Below are 21,958 nucleotides of genomic sequence, written 5' to 3'. Positions count from 1 at the left end.
TAAACAAGAAGATATTCTTTTGAAAATAATTACTCACTCTGTTTGAAATAGCACATTTTTATTAAAACATAAAAAATACAGTAAAACCGAAGAAATGGATATTCATATAACCGACCCCAACTTTTTTTCAGACCGAGGCTACGCCATCTACCCTTTTTCTTTGTCCTATTTTTTGTTTTACTTCCTTCCTACTACAACTATTACAAAATGGCATCAATGTCTTTATAGAGTTGAAGCATTTATCTCTGTACTTCTTGATTGCTATGGACTTACGCCATCGAGTAGCTAACTTCTACGCCCTCCTTTCTTCGAGAGTTCAACTTCAACGCGTTTAATTTCATCTTTCAACTCTTGTAAAGCAGCATTGCTGGATCGATCTTTGCTCGTTGTTCTGTTATCACTTAACAGATCAACTAGATGTTTCAAGCACAAGAGGTACTCAGCTTTTACTCCAGGAGCATCAGACAATGACTTCTCATTTACAAACTGCACAAACAACAAATAATAACTAAAACTATAAGAAAGAATATACATCATATACATAGGGAAATGTTTGAGTCGCAGCAGACAAGTGTGTTATACAGAAGTTAAAAAAAAAAAGAAGCCTAACAGCGCGCTTTTTGCTTCGCCTACTGAAGCGCTCGCTTTTTTAGCAGCGACTCACTTCAGAGCATAAAAGCGCAGTACTTGCGCCTCGCCTCGCGCTTTTGTTGCTTTTCACAACACTGGTTTCCCACTCAGTGTCTAGTACTCGCTTTGTGGCCCAACAAGTCTAGATTAACGCCAGGAAATCCTACTTTAGGGGGGTAATGCGCTCCCTTTTCCTATCATAACATGACGTAATTGAGAAGCATAACATTCATCGTTCAAAGAAAATTACGAATCCATCCAAGGAAAATATATCCAGAGATAGATAGAAACAGAAGTTACTCAACGAATCCTTGGGACTTCCTATTTGGTGTATTCTATTCTCTCATGAGGTGTGGACTCGCAAGAACCAAGAATAAAAGGTAATAACCAATCAAGCCACAAGATCATGAAAACAAAGTCAAATACGATCATTCAACTAAGTGCAAACCTGGCAAAAACACGTAATTCTAAATACCAATTGCAAACATACTGACCAATATAAAACATACCTCCTTGTATGCAGAAATGCATCCACGAAGAGCACTCTCAGCTTCAGAGTTATAAGGGTCCTGTTTCAGTAGAAGGTGCAGTCAAAAATCAGTTTCATCATGTTTGAACGTTGAAATATCCAAGAGAAACAGATAGGATTGTTAATGAAAGAGAACACGATATAATCTAACCTTTGAATCTTCAAGCTCCAGCCTTTTCATCTCCAACAGTGAAAGAGCATCAAGTGATTGCAACTGCAGGAAAATCCACAATAAAGCTAATATAAATAGTATAGTTTAAGAAAAATATTTTTTTTTAAGAAGTCGATAGTGATCAGTCAGTTAAGCTACAGTGCAAAGGCAGAAAAGATGAACACATTCTCCCATATATGCCTGGACATTAACTTAGGCAGCCTGGTAGTAGAAAATGTAAGAAATTAGAAGAATTTTGAGAGGATTGGAAGATATAATTTGCTAAAACCTGCTTAATACAAGACAAGGAACAAAGAAGACGTTGGTGTCTTTGGCCGCTAGTTTAAACTATAGCTGTCTGTTATTGTATCCAAATAAAGGAGTACCATATATTTATACATGCCTCTACTTCACAGAAAGAAAACCAATAAAGGATCTAATAGTTTTAACATCTTAAATAAATATTGGTTGGATTGCTCAAATAACAGAAGTTAGCAGAGGATAACATCTAACTGGCTGTTTCCCTTCTTAAATAATCAATAATGGGACTGACCAGGATAATCAGTGCTGACTGCCTGCTCCTTACTGTTGTCACAGACTCTCCATAAGACTGTTTATTTCCTTTCTCTCTCACGGAACGCACCAGGTTTCCCCGAGCCACACTACAATCAACAATTATGAAAAAAATTGACTAAGGAAAGTTGTCATGATGTCACCAATATTGATAATGCACAAGCTTGTGGGACCAGCTTACAAAGGGAAGTTTATAGTGACTCCGAGATAGGGCAAGGTATAACTTATGAAATAGCATAAATATCACACTCATCAGACAGAGATATGTTATCCTGAGTAAAAGGAAAGATTCCTCGGGAAAGAAATCTCAATACTTTGTTCAATTGTAAACTACATAGAGCAAAGCATTTCCTTTGACACAGAAAAATACGTTAAACTTCTTGCTACCAATTACACATTAAATAACAAGATTGGTAACGTATAGTTTGAGTAATTTCTACTTAGTTCAGATGAGTCAAAAGTACCATAATTTGATTAACCTGCACAGGCTAAACAATGCCAGAAGAAAGTGAGAAATAATATAAGAGTTCATCCACTACTAATACATGGAACTCTTTTCAAACTTTAGGTTCAAACAGAAACCTGAAATACTGAGAATGGACAAATTCCAAAACCTCACNAGTTTGAGTAATTTCTACTTAGTTCAGATGAGTCAAAAGTACCATAATTTGATTAACCTGCACAGGCTAAACAATGCCAGAAGAAAGTGAGAAATAATATAAGAGTTCATCCACTACTGATACATAGAACTCTTTTCAGACTTGAGGTTCAAACAGAAACCTGCAATACTGAGAATGGACAAATTCCAAAACCTTACATTGTAATGGTACAAACAGATGAATCATGATACATGGAGAAGGAGCAGAAAGTGTATTGGAAGATGTAGAACATATACTTTCACATAGCATGGAAGCATGCCATCTATGATTGTCGGTGTCAATTTGATCAGCATACAGTGACCAACTCCAGCCAATGCTAAAGATGTGACATTCAGCTACACTTCTAAAGGGAATAAAGAAGTTGAGGTGCACGGGATATAGCCCTTTTGACACTTACGTGTGTAGTCCAGAGAGAAAACGATAAGATAAGTCTTTGAAAGAGTGGAATATTCTTTTTCTAATAGGAAATAGTCTTTAGTGCCCTGTAAATTTTTAGATAATTGTGTCTCTTTCCAGAGAACCATATTCTAAGGTAGATTCTCTACTTCTTATATATACTTGTATACCTACATATCTACAATTATTGTCTTATCAAAAATATATAGTGGTCATGCAACTTTACCAGGGTAAGGTAGCTCACATTTTCGGTTCCGAATCAAGATAAGAAGGATTGCAAGTATATTGACAGTCAATGTAAAGCTAGTCAATTTTGCTTGGGATTTGAGAGTGGTGTGATTGTATGATGCGCACAACAGAACAGGTATTCCTCCACTTTTATTTAAGTTAAGCACAAAATATGATGAATCTCAAAGAGAGAAATCGCAAGGGATACTAACAAATCAAGAGATATTTCAAACTGAACTTTGACAAAAACAAATATACCTTTAACTATAAAGAAATGATATTAGCAGACAAATGTATGATGAAAACCTAAGCTAAGACTAATAAATACCTTATTGACTTGCTTAAAAGATCTTTTGCCAGATCAAGCTCAGCCACATTACTCTTGTTGAGCTTACTGGAGTCGAGCATTTTAACTCTAGCAAGATGTAGCAAATTTGCAGCTATCTATGAAGAAGGAAATAAGGGAAATTACATAGAATTCATAGTAGTAAAATCAACAGATAATATAATCATCTTGAATTGCTAGTATGATGTTGAGGATTTGGAGGGGAAACCTGAATGTGGTTTTCAGGGAGTAAAGCTCTTCGGGCATCAAGACACCTGCTCCAAAAATTATATCATGTCATTCTTGATCAGAATCTTAAAAGCATCCACCTTACTCACTAATTAATTAGGGTAGAGGATTCACCTCTTTAAAAGCTCTTGAGCTTCTTTCAAGTTTCCTAGCGACTGAAGGGTCAAGGCCAGGCGCTCAGCTGCAATTACAGTCTCTAAAGAATTCCAACCCTGTAAGATATGAGTAACAACATATGAGAAAAATGAGTATGGATATAGAGCAGCAAGATCTGGGAACACAATGAAGATCTCAGAACTCCAGAAACGGATAATACGAACTGGAGGTATAACTTCAGATAAGCATTTCTAAAACAGATTGGAACAATGAAAGATTCCAGAAAAAGACAAAAAAAGGGGGATTAGTATACCTTTGCTAATTCCATAATATGCAGGATCTTCCTCAGAACACTCTCAGCCTCTTCAATCCGGTCAGTTGTGATGTATATCTATACAGGAGAGTAGATTGTAAGCCAACTTTACCAAGTAATTCAGCCTTTTCTGACCGACAAAAGCAGGCAGATCTGTTACAATTACACACACATTTTGAATTGAGCAGTAGCTCAATACTTTCAGAATATTAAGGCTGGTACAAGATGAGTAAAGGACAAAAAAAGAGAGATCGACAACCTCCTTAAAAGAAAAAGAGATAAAATAGGAACCCCAATTATAGAAAAAAAAGTCATTTGCAATGCCTTTACCCTAATGTAGAGAATGACAAACTTTCATTTCAAGAAACTTCCTTAGTGTACAAGACACATGCTTTCTCCTTTGATCCACTAAGATGCAAATTGTACTAACAAAATACATGAAGAATAGTCATGATTCAGATGGCATTCCTTATATGATCAAACACTTAATCATATTGCAGAGCTAGTTAAGACCAGAACTACTACTTAAATATTGAAACTATAAGGCTAGCAAATCAGTTATCTATGCAAAAAGTTGGAATATATCTTGGCTAAGTTTCGATAGAGTTACTTGCATTATTAAGAAACAGAAAGAAAATATCTAGCTTAAGTTACCAGGTCATCTTGCTCTTTCTACGCTTTAAAAAGTTTTTTCAGAATAATTACAAGCATAGCTGTTAGGAGGACATATGCAACATTTAATCAATCTTCTGTAGTATCGTTTACTTGTCCACCACAAAAGTTTAAGTCGCAATCATACAGAATTGACAAAAGAAATAGTGTTCTGTCCCTTCGTATGGGACTAATTTAAGCTAGATCAACTGTACCCAGCGAGAGTAACCTCAATGGTTTTCACTGTATGCACAAGCAACATTTGCATAACCTTGGTACAAAAGCAAAAACAAATATGGAAGCACAACCTGAGCTAGCTGTAGCATCCTCTTGGTACATATCATTGATTCACCTTGACCTCCATCCTACAATGGTAAACAAATTTGTAAGAACAGATACACAGATCATGTTATTACAGAAAACCCACAATCAGCATGTGTAACAAATTTGGGAACCTCCAAAATCCGAATAGAATCGCGAATCAGAGCCTCTGAATCCTTGTATTTCCCCTGAAGAGACAGCACCTGGAAGTGGAGTGGGATTCTCTTGTCAGTCAAAATAATGACAGACTACACAAGAAAAGACTGCCCATCAGCAGAAGTGGTCTCAAATTTTGGGAGAGCCACTATAAATTATATGCATTATCATATCAAAATTTACTTCTGTCTACGTTTTCAAATTAGCCAGCGTATAAATGTAGATGCTAACTATTGAATAACTAGGGTGACCAAAATGGAAAAGCTATCAAAAAAGGATTAAGTGAAAGAGAGGAAGCATAAATCATATACACAGGAAAAGAACCAAACATTGATTGTACTATGCACAAGCCAAAAGCTTTAGGTGCAATTTTATATTTTAACTAGAATAAGAAATTAAAGATAAAACAAGACTATAACAAATGAAATGCATATAGTTGTAGGGGAAGAAAAGGATTGACTAGAGATCTTGCATAAGAGGCAGAAGCTGTGAAGGAGATCTCTTGCTTCAGAGTTTGACATGCCAGCTTGGCTAAAGGCATTACTCCATCCATTGTGGAATAAACCCATATCCTAACAAAGAGAGCAAATAGTGAAGTAACAAAGTCCATGAACAAATGGTGTGTCCCTCTAGATAATTGTTTTTTAGCTACAGGGTAGCTCTATATCTGGTATTTGACTTGTTTACTTAGAGTTGAAGTGTTATCCTGTTCTCCATCACTTTGGGTGGAACTCCATTTTAGACTGGCTATAAGCTGTTTGTAACCAATATATAAGCGTTGGTCTGTTGTGCCCCAAACTTAGGGTGTATCATGAAGTATACTTTTATGCAGACCATCAGAACTATATGAAGATGAAGTGGAGTGGAAACTGTGGCCTTACTGTTCCCAGATGATACATGGTATCAGCATAGTCTGGATGAGCCTCCCCTAAGACACGCCTCTTTATCTACAAGGTCAAATGGTGAAAGATCAATATTTAGAAATTTTAATAGCAACAACTGAAGTAAATACATTGATAGTCCTGGTAATAACAACATACCTTTAATGCACGCTGCCATGTTAATAATATGGATGAAAAAGAAAAGAAAACAGTATCAGTAAATTTTTTTAAAAAGGTAAGCCAATTGTTAAATAAAAGTTATACTTAAGATTAAAAACGACTATCATTCCTCAGCATATCAAGTGACAGACTGGTGAAGGCAAAATTTTATCACTCCAACCATCCAAAAAAATATATCTTGTTCTATCCCAAGTCATATCCACTGCATTGAAAAGGAAGGTTCAATCATATGCTTTGCAGAAAGTTGCATAACCCCTACTCTTGCACTTCTCAATAAACCTTTCTCTTATGTTGATTATGAAAAACCCAAAAAGTGATTAATTGGCCCCAACATGTTCCCTTCATATTGCAGTCCAAATTTTCAAATTTTAACTTGATATGTGCATCACGTCAAACAAAACATGCAATATGCAATACAGGTATGCCAACTTAAGTATAGTTTGATAAGGTTTATTAATTTAAACTATTTTCAACTTCAATGAAACTAGCACTCCATGCTCAACTCAGCATTAGAAGCATTTAACTTGAGAGTAGAACTGTTTCCAATGCTAATACATAAGTTTAAAGTCACAGAATATAAGCTCTTGAAAAGTAAAATCATGCACGCGGGATATCATGGCAAGAAGGTGGTATAGCAAAGAAATCCATATACACCAATGTGACTCGAAAAAAGTAAATGTAAAATGACAGCATACTTGGATCCAATTCAAGTCCTTCAATGAATAATACAAACATATGTTTGAGATGGAAACACTAATATATTATGCCAGCCGAGCACATAACATCCATAACTTCTAAGCAAACCTATCCAGTGGCTATGGATAATAAACCACAAGGAGATACACATCAGCTTAATAAACAATACAACGATGTCATGAACATTTCTGTAATGGCATAAAATTTTATGAATGAGAATGGAGAAAGAAAATTAAGAGTCTAAAAATGTTTTCCCACATACCTCATAGACACCACGAGCTTGTTCCAGTTTTCTTTGCATAAGATAGAATTGTCCTAGATTGTGAAGGGCTGCCGCAACTCTACGACACAAAAGCAAGCATATAAAGGAAAGTGATAATCAACTTTCAAGCAACTAATCGAAGATGCAGATAGATGGACTGATGCAGTAATTGTCACTCTATAATAAGATTGTTGGAGATTAACTATGATATATTTTTTGATGACAAGGAGATTAACTATGATATAACTTCAAACACAATGAGAAGAGATGCCTTAGACCTAAAACCACACAGAGAAACTCTGTTTTCAAAGACCTAAAAACACTCGGAATCAATTTGGACTTAACTAAGAAGACAACACAATGAAGGTATGGGATCCATATAGACGATATCAACTAATTGGGATTTTAGTTAAACAAGTGTCTATGCAAGATAAGTGGAAATATCATGAACTCCTTATTTGTCTAAAAAGACAAAAAAAAAAGTATTGGATCGAAATGGACTTTAATGAGCATAATTGACACAGAAAATTCATATAACTGACCCAACAACCTCCGGATTGAGGCTTAGTTCATTGTTTGAACATAAAAGAACTGAAGACTAGCGTGCAGCAATTCTTTCTCATAGAAAACCATGGAAGTTATCAGATCTGCTAATAGATGACCTGTTTGCAAACATTGACGATTCACCATGTTTCTTCTATTTTCAATGACTCAAGCTTAAGTGTCAAGCTTCGACACAGGTGACCTCACTTTGGACAGTATAAGAGTAGCAAAGTTCATATATAAACTGCTATACTACTCAAAATTTGACCCCATAAAAGGGAAAGGTATTAATTAAGGACCAATTAAAAAGCATGTAATCAAATAGCAAACATATGAATGCCCCACAACCAGGTGTCACTATAATACTAATATATAGTAAACATAGGTCTGCTTTATTAAAAGTCAATTCAATACATACCGTACATCTTCTTGTCCAAATGATTCCTCGAGTATTATGATTGCTTCCAAGTACATAGGTTCTGCTTTATCAAACGCCTTTTTCACTCTATATAGCTCTGCCTGTCACAAAAAACATAGCCAATAACCTTCCAAAAATAGACTAATCAGTCGGGCGAAAAATGAGTTTCATGCAAAACTGTTACTTAAAATTACGTTTACTCACTCCATCCTGTTTCATGTGGCATATTTGTATTAGACATTCAAAGTAAAGGACATTTCGTACACATGTGACTACTATATTGGTATTGGATTCATCTTAAGATTCAACCTTCTCCATGCAATACAATCTTAAAATTGGAGTCTTAATAAGAAATGAGAATCAGCACGTCTCCAAGAACCAAGTACTGTGGAGTGCGTGCATTATTCATTGACTTCCTTGGCATGTACAAATTTAAACAATCACCCGCCAAATAACTAACGTACAAAATGCACCTTGAAGACTATCACTTCGCAAATTACCACTACTTGGTGATTTAAAAATACATGGCAGCCATAGCATTAGAATTAATTTTGAAAAATAACGTTAAAGGCATAAGATTATTTATTTTTTTATAAGGTAAAATTATTTTATCAATAGCCTGAAGAAGATTATATTGAGAGCCTGAAGGACAAAAGGCATCTAACAGTGGACCTACCAGATTGTTGTATGCAGATGCAACATGTGGATCCCTATCTCCGAAACCTTCTTTAGCTTCTTGCAATGCAGACAGGAACAGTTTTTCAGCTTCCTCAAGTTTTCCCTGGTTGAATAGAAATACTACTGCAAGTTCAGACAGTATGAAAACCAAATTGAATTGTAAAGATAAATACCACAGTATCAGTGGTACATAGGAGGCTTGCATGCCTGTAAAAACAAATCCCTTCCACTGTCTGTAAAAACTCTCCATTTGGATGTGTGTATATTAGATACTACAGACCCATCCTCAATTTTGCGCAAGCCACTGATTTCAACATCAACTCCATCACTTCCAGTAGTTGCCGGAGTAGAAACGTCTTCTGCCAAGGCAGGACTAACATTTACTCCAAGGATTAGGGCTGCAACAGGAAAATACGGTTAATGTTTTATCAAAATAGTTCTGATGGCAATTCACATTGTACATGGCTTCAATAACAAAATCTCCAGAAAAAACTACAATTTGAAAGAGATATTCCATGAAAGCACTGAAAAATCATCATGCAAATGTATGGTGTGCCAACAGAGAACATTCTTTCTGTTAAATAAGAACTGCATTCGCATAGATCGGAACTATGTAGGAAAAATGAGAAGCATAGAGTGGAGATAAAACCAGATACAACGTCATGATGTCAGAACATATATGGCTCTATCTTAAGAAAATTATCATTTTCTCTTCAAATGATGACATCTAGAGAAAGATGCTTCCTTATACAACAGAATATTTTTTCTCCTGGAGTCAAAAAAATTACAAATAAAAAACGAATCTCTCTGATATGTTGAAACATACTTTCTTGTGTTTAATTGAAGAAACATTCAAAGATCAATAGGACCGCACCACAATATTGCCTCTGCTACATTGTTTGATCATATAAGATTACAGGTGGAGGCCTTTCTTGCTAAAAGAATTCTGTATTGGATAGCTGGACATTTGTTGTTTAGAAAATATTAATATGCTACTAGATAAATATAAGCATACGACATCAACAAACAAATGGATTACCCCATAAGAGTAGTGAATACCAGCTGGTCCAAACAGAAAAATCCATCGAAATGAGTCTGAAAAATACCCTCCAGAACCAAGCTCACTGGAAAATCTACATTGTCCTGCCAAAAAATGAAAATGTCGGCTGATGAACAAACAGATGGAAATACAAAATAGCACTTAGCAATTAGCATCATCGTATACTAAACCTCAAAAGGCTGCATAATTATCCTAGATGCAAATCTTGAACATTGAACACAAGTTGATATGAACAAAAAATCGACTCTTTATTCTGATGAATAGAAAGTGGGTTCTTCATTAACAAAATGCTGGAAATACAAAATAGCACACAGTATTGAGTACTATTGCTCATTGCAAAGAGCTCACAATACATAAAATTCAAAACTTACCAGCATCACTGTATACAGTAGCTCAAAAAGCTGCATAATAAGTCCAGATACAAATCTTGATCATTAAACACAATTTAACATGAAATAAATCTACTTTATTCTCATTAACAGGAAATGGGTTCTTTATAAAGAACTCAGAATATATAGAAGTTCAAAAAAATTTACCAGCATCACTATATACAGTAGCTCAAAAAAACTGCATAATTAGCATAAAAATCGATTCTTTATCCTTATAGTACATCGCAAATAGCTCACAATACATAAAATTCAAAACTTACCAGCATCACTGAATACTGTAGCTCAAAAAGCTGCATAATTATCCCAAATACAAATCTTGATCATTAAACACAATTGAACATATACAAAATCTACTTTATTCTCATTAACAGAAAATGGGTTCTTCATAAAGAACTCTGAATACATAAAATTCAAAATTTACCAGCATCACTGCATACAGTACCTCAAAAAAAAACTGCATAATTGGCATAAAAATCGATTCTATATCCTAATAGCTCATTGCAAAGAACTCACAATACATAAAAATTCAAAAAAATTACCAGCATTGGGTAGCAAAACTGGGGAACTTCTGTGAAGTGGAGTAGCAGCAAGAAATTGAGGGGAAATCCGAAATCTTTTAATTAAATTAGCAGAAGCTTGCCTGAGAAACATCATTTGAGTAATCGAACAGTTGAATTTTAGAAGAAATTATAGAAAGATGAATGATCTTTTTTTTTCTTGGGGTTAATAATATTTTCTAAATTCAATTAGTTAACCCTAAAACGGGGTTGGCAATTGGGCGGATCGGACCAAATTTAGATGGGTCATGGGTTAGATTAAATTTGAGCAGGTTAGTCAAGACAATAAACGGGATAAGATCCAATCAAATCTAAATTTGTTTGGGTCATATCGGGGTCAAAATTAGTCGGATAATGTATTAATTGTTTTATTTGTTTTTTTCAATATCGCACTACCTAATAAAATTATTTTTTATCTTTATTATGGCGATATATAGCATATTAAATTTTTATTAAAAAAAATTGACAAGATTTCTATCAATTTGAATTACATATCAACTTAATTTTATTGGGTTGAGCTATCAGCTAATAAATGAATAGGTCAATAACCAGACCAAATATAAACCGATTAGATAAATTAGACAAATTGAATTTGATTTTGTCATCAGTACCCCTATGAAGCAGGTGGGGGTAGGCAAGTGCATTGATAGGGTAGGCAAGTGCATTGATAGACAGACTACAAGTGATAATAGATAACTAATTCCGAAATTAATTTTAACAAGCCTGCTTCCTTGTGTTTTGGGGAGTTGAATTCCAACTATATTATATATTTACAAGATACTAAGGACCCGTTTGGTCGTAGATTTTCCAAGTAAAAGTTGGGGGGAAATTTGGCAAATAGTGTTTGTTCATACAATTTGTCATTATTTGGCAAATAACCCAAATTCTCAAATACTAAAAAAACTAGTATTTGGGTCAAATCTCATTATTTGGGATATTTGAAAATTTTAAATTCTACACCAAAATTTTATTTTTTTACAAAACACTCTCTATAGTAGTTGTTCACTTGTTTGCGTTGTATTACATAATTTTTTACGTAAACACTAAAGTAGTGATAGAATATGAAAGTAATGATACGGTTATTGATGAAAATTATGATGAACAATCAGTTTAGGGTAACAAAGTTATGTGTTTTGTCTACTTCACGATGCATGGGATGATGCTTGTTGCACTCACTCTAAACTACCATATTGCTCTAATGTCATGGACAGTACTTGTTATTTGTTGCAACGAAGATCCAATTGACTTGTAATACAAATGTATGATTAGTTTTGATAGTTTTTAAAACTTACGAGTATAAATCATATTTTCTAAAATAAGTGAAATATGTTTCTCAAATACTATGGTCAAACACATGGTGAAATTTCACCAAAATTTTAACCCAAATAATACTTACCAAAAATATTTGAAAATCTATGATCAAACGCTAACTAAAGAGCTTTTTGACAATGACCTTACTCAATTATTACCAAAGAAATTGGTTTCTTCCAAGTCTAACTGGAAAATATATCTACAATAAGACTATTCATACATTGATCGTTAACCTATCGCAACCTCTCTCCTTTATTTTTTTATCTGTCAAACAAAATCGCAAAATCGCGCTCTCGATGAAATAAGGGTAAAATAGTAATGTAGTGCAATGAGCAATAGAATCAAACCCTTTCATTATCTTTGTTATTAATAAGAATAACATTGTTTTGTAACACAGCATTGCCAAATCATAGACAATGTATAAGGCCTTGCTGTATGAAAATACAATTCAACTGGCAAATAAACAGAAAAATAACAAGAGACAATCTACCCCTATAACTAAAAATTAACACAGGTGAAGTCGAAAGGGTCGTTTCACAATTCAATCTTTTCTCCTATCCCAAATTGTGCAAACCAGAAACAAGCGATCCCCCGAGCCATCCATAGTAAAATGTCTTCAAGGTTAACCGATGATGGTGGTTTCTGCGATCATGGAGGTAACGACGTATGGGTCCATATTTGAGGCTGGCCTTCTGTCCTCAAAGTATCCCTTGCCTGCCTTCTCTGTGTCTCTTCCAACACGGACAGATGCACCACGGTTTGCAACCCCCTGAACACGTCAAATGAAGTTGTGTAATGTGAGACAGGGTAAGACGTTGGATGCACCTTGCTTGAAACGGAGTTTAAGAAAGAAAGAAAGAACTACTAGGCATTGTTCTTTTGTGACTAGCTTTAAAGTTACTCTATTGTCAAATGAAAAGTGATGAGAAAGGGAAAATGTTTATATACCCATTTGAAGGTGTTGATGTTGGCTGTCTCGTGCTTTCCGGTGAGACGACGCTCATTGCCTTCACCATATGCAGCTATGTGTTCTTTGTGCTTCAGGCCAAGCTTCTCAATAGCCTTCAAGATTATTTCATAGCCTCCGTCTTCCCTCATCGACTTGGTGCTGGAAAAAATTACCAAAGTTTTAGTCGTTAAGGACTGGTGAATTTAAAGATATAAAAGTCGAAAGTATGAAGTGTTATTCCTCTACCTGTAATTTGTGTGAGCACCTGCGCCGTTCCAGTCGCCCTGACAAGAAAAGAAATATTCATTGTTAATACACCACATTATGCTAAATGGTACATCAGTTTTCCTAGAAAGGGAGACAGATATGTATCCTACGTGTTTCGATAATCAAATCAAATAAACGCCTGAATTACATAGTAGAAAGCTCACCGGGATAGGCTTGGGGTCGAATGACACGACCACCCCAGCAATCTCTGCAATCCTCTGTTAAACCACCAAGTTAATAAGTAAATTGCATTCAAGCTCTCGACAAGATAGCAAGAGAATTGAACTGAAATGGACCAAAATAGTCGATAAAAGTGTCAACTGTTAAAAGCTGCAATACCTCTAGAATGTAACGAGCTACCCACACTTCATCACCGGCTGAGATGCCAACAGAAGGTCCGACTTGGAATTCCCACTACATAAGATTTAAAAAAACACATCAAATGTCTGTAAAATCATTCAATTCTAGCTAGATGAGCAAGCAAGAATGCCTATATACCTGTCCCGGCATGACTTCACCATTGATTCCGCTGATGTTAATCCCAGCATAGATACATGCCTTGTAATGGGCGTCCACAATGTCACGTCCAAAGGCCTTGTCAGCTCCGGTTCCACAGTAGTATGGTCCCTAGACACAAAAATAAATACGATTAAATAGACAGTCAACTAACTCTTGATCAGTATGGTCCCTAATTGTTGGGTAAATGCAGCGGTCACCAAAACAAATAAAGTATTAGGACCACAGATAGAGATCAATGCATGAGGCAATAGATAGAGACTTCTTAGGAACACCAATAATCACACCATGAACGCCAGCAATATGTGACGATTGTGACACAATGTAATGCGAGCAATATGAGAAAATAATCTATGACTAGGGAGATAAGCCAAATGAAAGAACTAATGCCAAAAAGACACAGGAAACAAAAGAAAAATGCAACAAAATGTATAGCAGGTATTAATAATATACCTGGGGTCCAGGAAAACCGCCAATGGGCCATCCAAGAGGCCAGTTGACCTCCTTTTGCAGCAAGGTATATTCTTGTTCAATACCATACCTAATTCATACAAACAATTTCTTCAATCAAACTGGAAATTTGCAAACGATCGTATCCGAGAAAAAAGTTTAAGCTGTACTTTAAAAGCTTAATAGAATATGTCAATACCAAGTTTCCTCAGCAGCCACATCAGGGTGGCAGAAGACCTTGGCGGCAGCGTGCCTCTTGTTTGTTGGGATGGGCTCACCAGCAGGAGTATAGGCATCACACATGACCTTCAGTACAAAAAAAGAAAGAATCAAACAAATGATTCACTAAAAGGACTTAACTAATACAATCATGTTAATTCTCCCGTCTATGTTGCTGACACGTATCTGGATCCTCGAAAAATGCACTACTTTTGGAGGATCCAACACGTAGCTGTCAGACTTCAAGAAACATAATCTAAAGTCACTGACGTATAGAAGTTAAACTCTTTTCAGATACTCAACAAAAGTCAACTAGAAAAACTTGAATGCTGGAATTAATGATAGGTAGGTAACAAATAAATCTTGAAACTGACCAAGATATTGTTGCCTCTTCTGAATGGGTCCTTGAAGATTGCTTGTGGGCTATGTCAAATTTCAATTAAATAAATAATAGTCAGAAAAAAGTTCACTTCACAAAAAATTTTAGCAGATTTTGCACATCTAAAGGATAGCTTACTATATGATCACTTCACTGTCTTCTCCAGGAGCTTGACCTGTGCTTGATCCATCATAGTTCCATTTGGGTAGTTCTGCAGGACTAGTTACTGGACCAGGGAGAGTCTGTAAATCAAAAAAACACTCATAAGCAAACTTCAACTAATTCGAAAACTCGGGAAAAATATGTAAAGTTAAAATCAATAAAAAGAGATTATACCCTGGCTTTGCTCCTCATGTCCATGCCTGATCCACCAATCCTGGTAATAAACAGACAAAAATATGTATATATAAACATCAAAAGGTACTCATTTTTTAATCATAAAAGTAGTCACAAGTAGCTAAGAACTGAAATAAATTTCCAGATAGGAAAACTGATAAAAAACAGATCTTCCTCCAGAAAATATCACTTTTCACAAGAAACTAAAAAAAAATACAAGTTTTAGTGAAAACAAGAAAGTTTTCTTTTTATGTAGATAGTGTCATTTGTTTACTCAAAGCAAATGAAAAGAGGATCTCAATTGAAGAGGAAAGCAAAAGAAACAATAAAACAAAGGGAAAAAAGATAGATCTAATGAAATTGACAGATTAAACCACATAAACACTCTTAACATTTCAACCAAAAATAATTACCACTTTCACTACATCACAACAAAGACATTATACTCAAAATCCAGAAACACAAAACACAAGACACCTTTTTTTAAGGAAAAAAACACAAAAGAATCTTTACTAGATTCAAGAATCTTTAGATCCATAAACAGACACCCAAAAAGTTGTTTAGAATATCAAAAAAGGAATCTTGCTCATGTTAGGTGTGAAAACAAAACTACCCCATTAATGAGGTGGCAAAGATCCAAACAAAATACCATTTTGTGTGCAAGAAAACTCAACAAGTCATCATACTCAAATTCCAAAACAAACAAAAGCAGTAAAATAAAAATATTAGACACCCATTGAGGAAAAAACACAGAAATCAATCCTTCATAGCTTCAAGAATCATAAGATCCATACAACAAGCACAAAAAAATGATACAATGAAACAGAAAGAACAGATCTTTTTCATGTCTGGTGTAAAAATAGAGCAACCTCAATAAGAATCCCCAAAAAATACCATTGGGTATACAAAAAACACTCAAGACAATCACTAGATCACAAATAACATATCATTGAGTATACTAAAATTCCAAACAAACAAAAACAACACCCTTTATGGAAAAACCTCAGAAAACAATCTTAAACATCTTCAAGAATCATAATTTACACCAATAAAATACAAAAAACCATAGAAAAAAATCCAATCTATTTCATTCTAGTGCAAAAACAGAACAACCCCCACACCACCCAAAAAAAAATACCATTGGGTATACAAAAACACTCCTACCTACCAGATCAGAAAAAAACACATCACTTGGTAAACTAAAATCCCAAAACAAACAAAAACACTAAAAAAAAATGTCACCTTTAAGTAAAACCCCAGAAAACAATCTTAAACACCTTCAAGAATCATAACATACACCAAAAAAAAACACAAAAAATTATTAAAAATCCAATCTTTTTTCATTCCAGTGCAAAAACAGAACAACCCCATTAAAAATCCCCCATCCCCACCCCACCACAAAAACACTCAAGACTACTCAGTAGATCACAACAAACACATCACTTGGCGAACTAAAATCCCAAAACAAACAAAAACACTAAAAAAAATAGACACCCTTCAAGTAAAAACCCCAGCAAACAACCTTAAACATCTTCAAGAATCATAACATACACCAAAAAAAAAAATTTAGAATCCGATCTTTATCATTCTACAGTAAAAACAAGAACAACCCCATTAATGGGGTGGCAAAACAAAAAAACTCACCATATGTATTCAGCAATGATCTTCTGAGTATCATCTGAAAGATTGAGGTTGATAAGATCTGAAAGCAAAGACATGATGATAACTTCTTAAAATTAAAATTCTCTATAAGATGAATTTTCTTTGATGAGGCAAAGACTAATTTTTATACACTTTATATAGGCGATTTTCAGGGTTGGTTGTATCAACTATTACACTTACTACTTAATTATTCCAATTTTTATTTTATTTTTTTGCTATTTTAATTTTTAATAATAATAATAATGGAAAAATATAAATAACTTTAGCATTGAAAAAAAAAAAAGGACAAGTTTTGATTGTTCCAAAGAGTAGGTAACTGATGAATATGAATATAAGGAAAAAGAGAATCCCATTTGAGGATTCTATTGCTTTTTTACAGGATACTCGAAGTGCCGGTATTTTTTTTATTTTATTTTTTAAAATAATCAATTTAGTGTTTTTTTGACCAAGTTGAAAACATTAAAATTGTTTGGTGAGTTGGTGGAGGTTAAACTAGTCTTTTTTTTAATTACTACAAGACAATGGTCATCATTCATCAACATGTTTTTCTTTGTGTGATAAAGAATTTCAGAGTTTGAAGAACGATCACATAAATTTTATTCAGAGGAGAGCACAAGAGAAGTATGATTGCACAAGACTTTTTCTTAGCACATTATTAACCAAGAGTCTTGACGATCAATCTATTAGAATTATAATAAAAATTTCAAGCTAAATCACATGTGTCAATTGCTTTGATGATTTGGTGAAGTTAAAATTATCTTTTTACCTTGAGATAACAATCAACGTGTTCTTATACGATAAAGAATGACGACGGAGTTTGAAGTATGGTGTCACAAAATTCGTAAATTAAAATCATAAAAAATAGAGGAAGAGATGGGGAGGAAGTAATTAGATTCATAATACAATTAAAGCAAAAAAAAGATTCATAATACAAGTTTAATAAAGGGTCTCATTGGTCAATGTATTAAATTTTTTGTTTGAATTTTAGATTTTAAGATTTTTTAAGAACTTTTTATAATGAAATTATCACATAAATTTCGTTCAGATAAAAATAACTAAAATAGAGGAAGAGGAGAGCACTAGAGAAGTAAGCTTGCACAAGACTTTTTCTTAGCACATTATTAACCAAGAGTCTTGACGATCAATTTATTAGAATAATAATAAAATTTTCACGCTAAATTGCATGTGTCGATTGCTCTAATGATTTGGTGAAGTTAAAATTATCTTTTTACCATGAGATAACAATCAACGTGTTCTTATACGATAAAGAATGACGGAGTTTGAAGTATGGTGTCACAAAATTCGTAAGTTAAAAAGAAATAAATTAAAATCGTAGAAAAATAGAGGAAGAGATGGTGAGGAAGTAATTTAGATTCATAATACAAGTTTTAATACAGGTCTCATTGGTCAATGTATTAAATTTTAAGTTTGAATTTAGATTTTAAGATTTTTTAAGAACTTTTCATAATGAAATTTCCACATTAAACTTTATATATTTCAATTGTTTGGTGGGTTGGTGAAGGTTGAGATTGTCTTTTTACCATGAAGTAACGGTCAATGTTTTTTTTTTGTACTAGTAAAAAATGACAAAATTTGAAGTATAATTATAGAAATTTTGTATGTTAAAAGAGAGAAAAATAAAATTGGAAAAAATAGAGGAAGAAAATATAATAGGATTCGTAACTCATATTTAATAGGGATCTCAATAGTCAATGTATTTGATTTTTATTTGAATTTAAGATATTTTATATTATAAAATAGGATTAAAAAGAAAAGTATATATGTTCATATTATTCCAATTTAAAGCTTTTTAAAGAGGAAAAAGATTAAATCAATCAATAAAAAATATTAATTTGCTTATTAATTAATATGATCAATTTATTTCAGATTTCATAGATACTAAGAATTCACTAATTTGTCATAAATAGTTTTGATGATCAAACTGTATTTTGCTATCAAACTCATTAACTTTCTTAATAAATTCATTAGATGCATTTGGGATCATTCCTTTATTAGTTTGATACTCGCAACGCTAATTGACCATTTTTCTTTTATACGTTTCTTAAAAAATTCATAAATAAAATAGTTTAAGTGAAAGTCATGCCACGTAGAAATTTGTTTGTAACATGGACGGGGCTAGGGGTGGCAAAATGGGTAAATAATATGGATATCCGCTCATATTACCCATTTTAACGAGTAATACCCATATTACCTATTTAAAAGTGGGTAGTTAAATGGATAAAATGGGTAAAAGAAAACAAAAAAAAAGTGATAAAGGTAAGAAGGTTTTTTTTTAAAAAAAAAAATCTATAAAAAAAAATGAAACGTTTTTTTACATTTAATTTGGGATAGGGGGAGTGGGGTGGGNAGTGAATTACAAATTCTTTTTTTATCTCTTTTTAAATTTTAGTTTCAAGCATTACTCTAAGCATATTAAAATGAGGTACCAAGTCATCAACTTTTTGAGTCAAATTCTATGATTCTAAACTTCTAACTCTTATCTTTATTTAATAATTATCAACTTATTACTTATATCATTATGTTAACAATACATATAATAATTGTCTCAAATGTTGAGTTGATAAAATCTTACCTAAAACTAGTAACTCAAAAAACAATATTAAGTACTAATAATTTTCATCTTAATAGTGTATTTTTTTTTTTTTGAATAAATACGTAAATGAAGTGTATTTATATTTTAGGTTGCAAATTGAAATTTCGCTTTAGGCCCCAATTACGTTGAGCCGCCCCTGGGGCGGGGCCAACGTTACGGTTACGAGTTCAATAAAGTCTATAATTAAATTTTATATTTGTGTCTAAAAACTTATTTGATGTTCTTAAATAATATATTTATAATTCATTAAGCAGAAAAAAAATTGAAATTCATAAATTAAAAATTATGACTCTGACATTGATTTCTTACTCAAGAAGGTAGAGACAGACCGAAAAAATATTTGGAGAGAGGTGATCTTAAACATGATATGTCACATTTGCAACTTATCGATGACATTACCTTAAATATGTAGATATGTAGGTCGAAATTTATAATAGAACTAAAGTTAATAGGTAGTCTAATGTTGTCTAGTATTATGTATCAGTATTGTTATAATTACTGATATACTATCTCGTTCTTTAATTATATTAATATTCCGTATTCATTTAATTTGATTATCGTATTGTGTGTTGTTACTTCACACAAACGATTTTGTTATTCTTTACTTGATATAAGAATTCATCGGAAATAACTTTTCTATGTTCACGAGATAAGGTGTATCTTATTCATATTCTACTACTTATAGGATTACACTTAGATATATTTGTTATGGTTGTTATTGTTGCCTCTGATCTCTTACACAATTATTCTTTCACTTCATTTAGGTCGATTTTACATCGGAAATAACTTTTCTATGTTCACAAGATAAGGTGTCTCTTATTCATATTCTACTACTTATCGGATTACACTTAGATATATTTGTTATGATTATTATTGTTGCCTCTGATCTCTTACACAATTATTCTTTCACTTCATTTAGGTCGATTTTACCCTTATATATATTATTTAATTTGGTGCAATTATTGATGTATATGTAAAGAAAAAATAAAATAGTTTCATCAAGTTGCACTCATGAATTATGATCACGGGTCACTGGCTATGTTACAAAAGTAGTCTAATAATAATAATAATATAATATACAATATTATTCCTTTATGTAAAACTTTTACTTTTAGAGATATTGTCATGTGCTTCTTGTGGTGGTGTACATTTCTAAACAAAAAGTTTTTTTAAGAAAAGAAAAAGAAGACATTATTTAGGTTTAATAATGCATTTCTATTTTTTTTATCACAATTCTTCCACTTTTAATGGTTTATAGTGAACTAGCTAGTAATATATGGAGTGCTATTTTTTTAAAACTCATTATTGGACAAATTACAAGTCAAAAAACTCATTATGGTCCTCAAAGTGAGGAATAGTTAAATGGTCAAACATAATTAAGATATACTTTTGTTACTTTTAAATCTCTTTTTTTTTGTCTTTATGATCGAGGTTAAAATTTAATATTTATGAATTTTGAATTTATTATTAAATTTATAATTCATTTAATTATTAAGTTTAATAGTAAATAACACATAAAAAAAATATGAACTAATATAGTTCCACGTGAGGTATGGGGAGGTTGATGTGCATGCAGATTTAGTTTCTATCTCCGTGGTAGAGAAGTTATTTTTAAAAGATTCTCCACTTATAAATTTTAAATTAAATATAAATATATTTACTAAATTATTTTAATACAAATATTATTTAGTGCACGTTTAATATGGCATTTCTTTTCTATTTTTCACACCTAATGTTTCCACTTTTCATGGTTTATAGTAAACTAAGGTATATATTGGACATATTACAAGTATAAAACTCATTAATGTCCTCAAAGTGAGGAATAGTTATATTATTAAACATAATTAAAAGTTATACTTTTGCTACTTTAATTTAAAGTCTCCTTTTCAACCTGTGACTTTATCGTCACAAGCAAAGCCAAAATAATCTACTATAAAATTGAAGATTCTAATTTTTCTTTTTGACTACCATTCTAACGTTGAATACATTCATACCACTTTATAACAATTAGCAGGTTAGTAGTTATTTTCATAACAATATTTCAGTATAACAGTTAAATTTCTATTTTGTTATTTTTAAGTACATGTTCTTTATTACAAAATTTACTATAGTAATAAAAAAATATTCAGACAAACAATATCGTTATAAAGTTCCGCCCCAATTTGTCCACAACTTTGAAATTTGGCACGTTTGAAAAGTAGTTATTCTACTTTTTCCACTTTTTATCAATTAAAGAAAGGCAATGCCAATGTACTCAAATGTATCTTTTTAGAAGTTCAGTGAATCAAGCCAAGTCGAATAAAATGAGACAAAA

At 32.9% G+C, this 21,958-nt stretch overlaps 2 protein-coding genes across 2 annotated transcripts; both read right to left on the bottom strand.

Moving 5' to 3' along the window:
- Nucleotides 1-272: 272 nt before the first annotated feature.
- On the bottom strand, nt 273-11,119 carry LOC125844814 (uncharacterized). The gene is made up of 18 exons (XM_049524154.1): nt 10,924-11,119; nt 9,995-10,078; nt 9,143-9,333; nt 8,934-9,038; nt 8,258-8,358; nt 7,297-7,375; nt 6,318-6,329; nt 6,159-6,224; nt 5,256-5,324; nt 5,109-5,165; nt 4,150-4,227; nt 3,855-3,952; nt 3,721-3,766; nt 3,495-3,610; nt 1,864-1,972; nt 1,311-1,373; nt 1,140-1,199; nt 273-486 (listed from the first exon to the last, which is right to left on the bottom strand). Exons 1-18 carry the CDS (start codon nt 11,036-11,038, stop codon nt 286-288), a joined length of 1,650 nt encoding a protein of 549 aa, XP_049380111.1. The 5' UTR covers nt 11,039-11,119; the 3' UTR covers nt 273-285.
- A 1,473-nt stretch (nt 11,120-12,592) lies between these two features.
- On the bottom strand, nt 12,593-17,221 carry LOC125844018 (glutamine synthetase). The gene is made up of 12 exons (XM_049523240.1): nt 17,013-17,221; nt 15,369-15,408; nt 15,171-15,274; nt 15,028-15,076; nt 14,634-14,740; nt 14,438-14,525; nt 13,967-14,095; nt 13,808-13,882; nt 13,633-13,686; nt 13,448-13,485; nt 13,201-13,360; nt 12,593-13,021 (listed from the first exon to the last, which is right to left on the bottom strand). The coding sequence occupies exons 1-12, from the start codon at nt 17,084-17,086 to the stop codon at nt 12,875-12,877; spliced, it is 1,065 nt and encodes a 354-aa protein (XP_049379197.1). The 5' UTR covers nt 17,087-17,221; the 3' UTR covers nt 12,593-12,874.
- Nucleotides 17,222-21,958: the final 4,737 nt, after the last annotated feature.

This window comes from Solanum stenotomum, chromosome 11 (assembly GCF_019186545.1).
Source record: "Solanum stenotomum isolate F172 chromosome 11, ASM1918654v1, whole genome shotgun sequence".
NCBI classification, from domain to species: Eukaryota; Viridiplantae; Streptophyta; class Magnoliopsida; order Solanales; family Solanaceae; genus Solanum; species Solanum stenotomum.
This window is presented reverse-complemented; position numbering and strand designations above follow the sequence as displayed.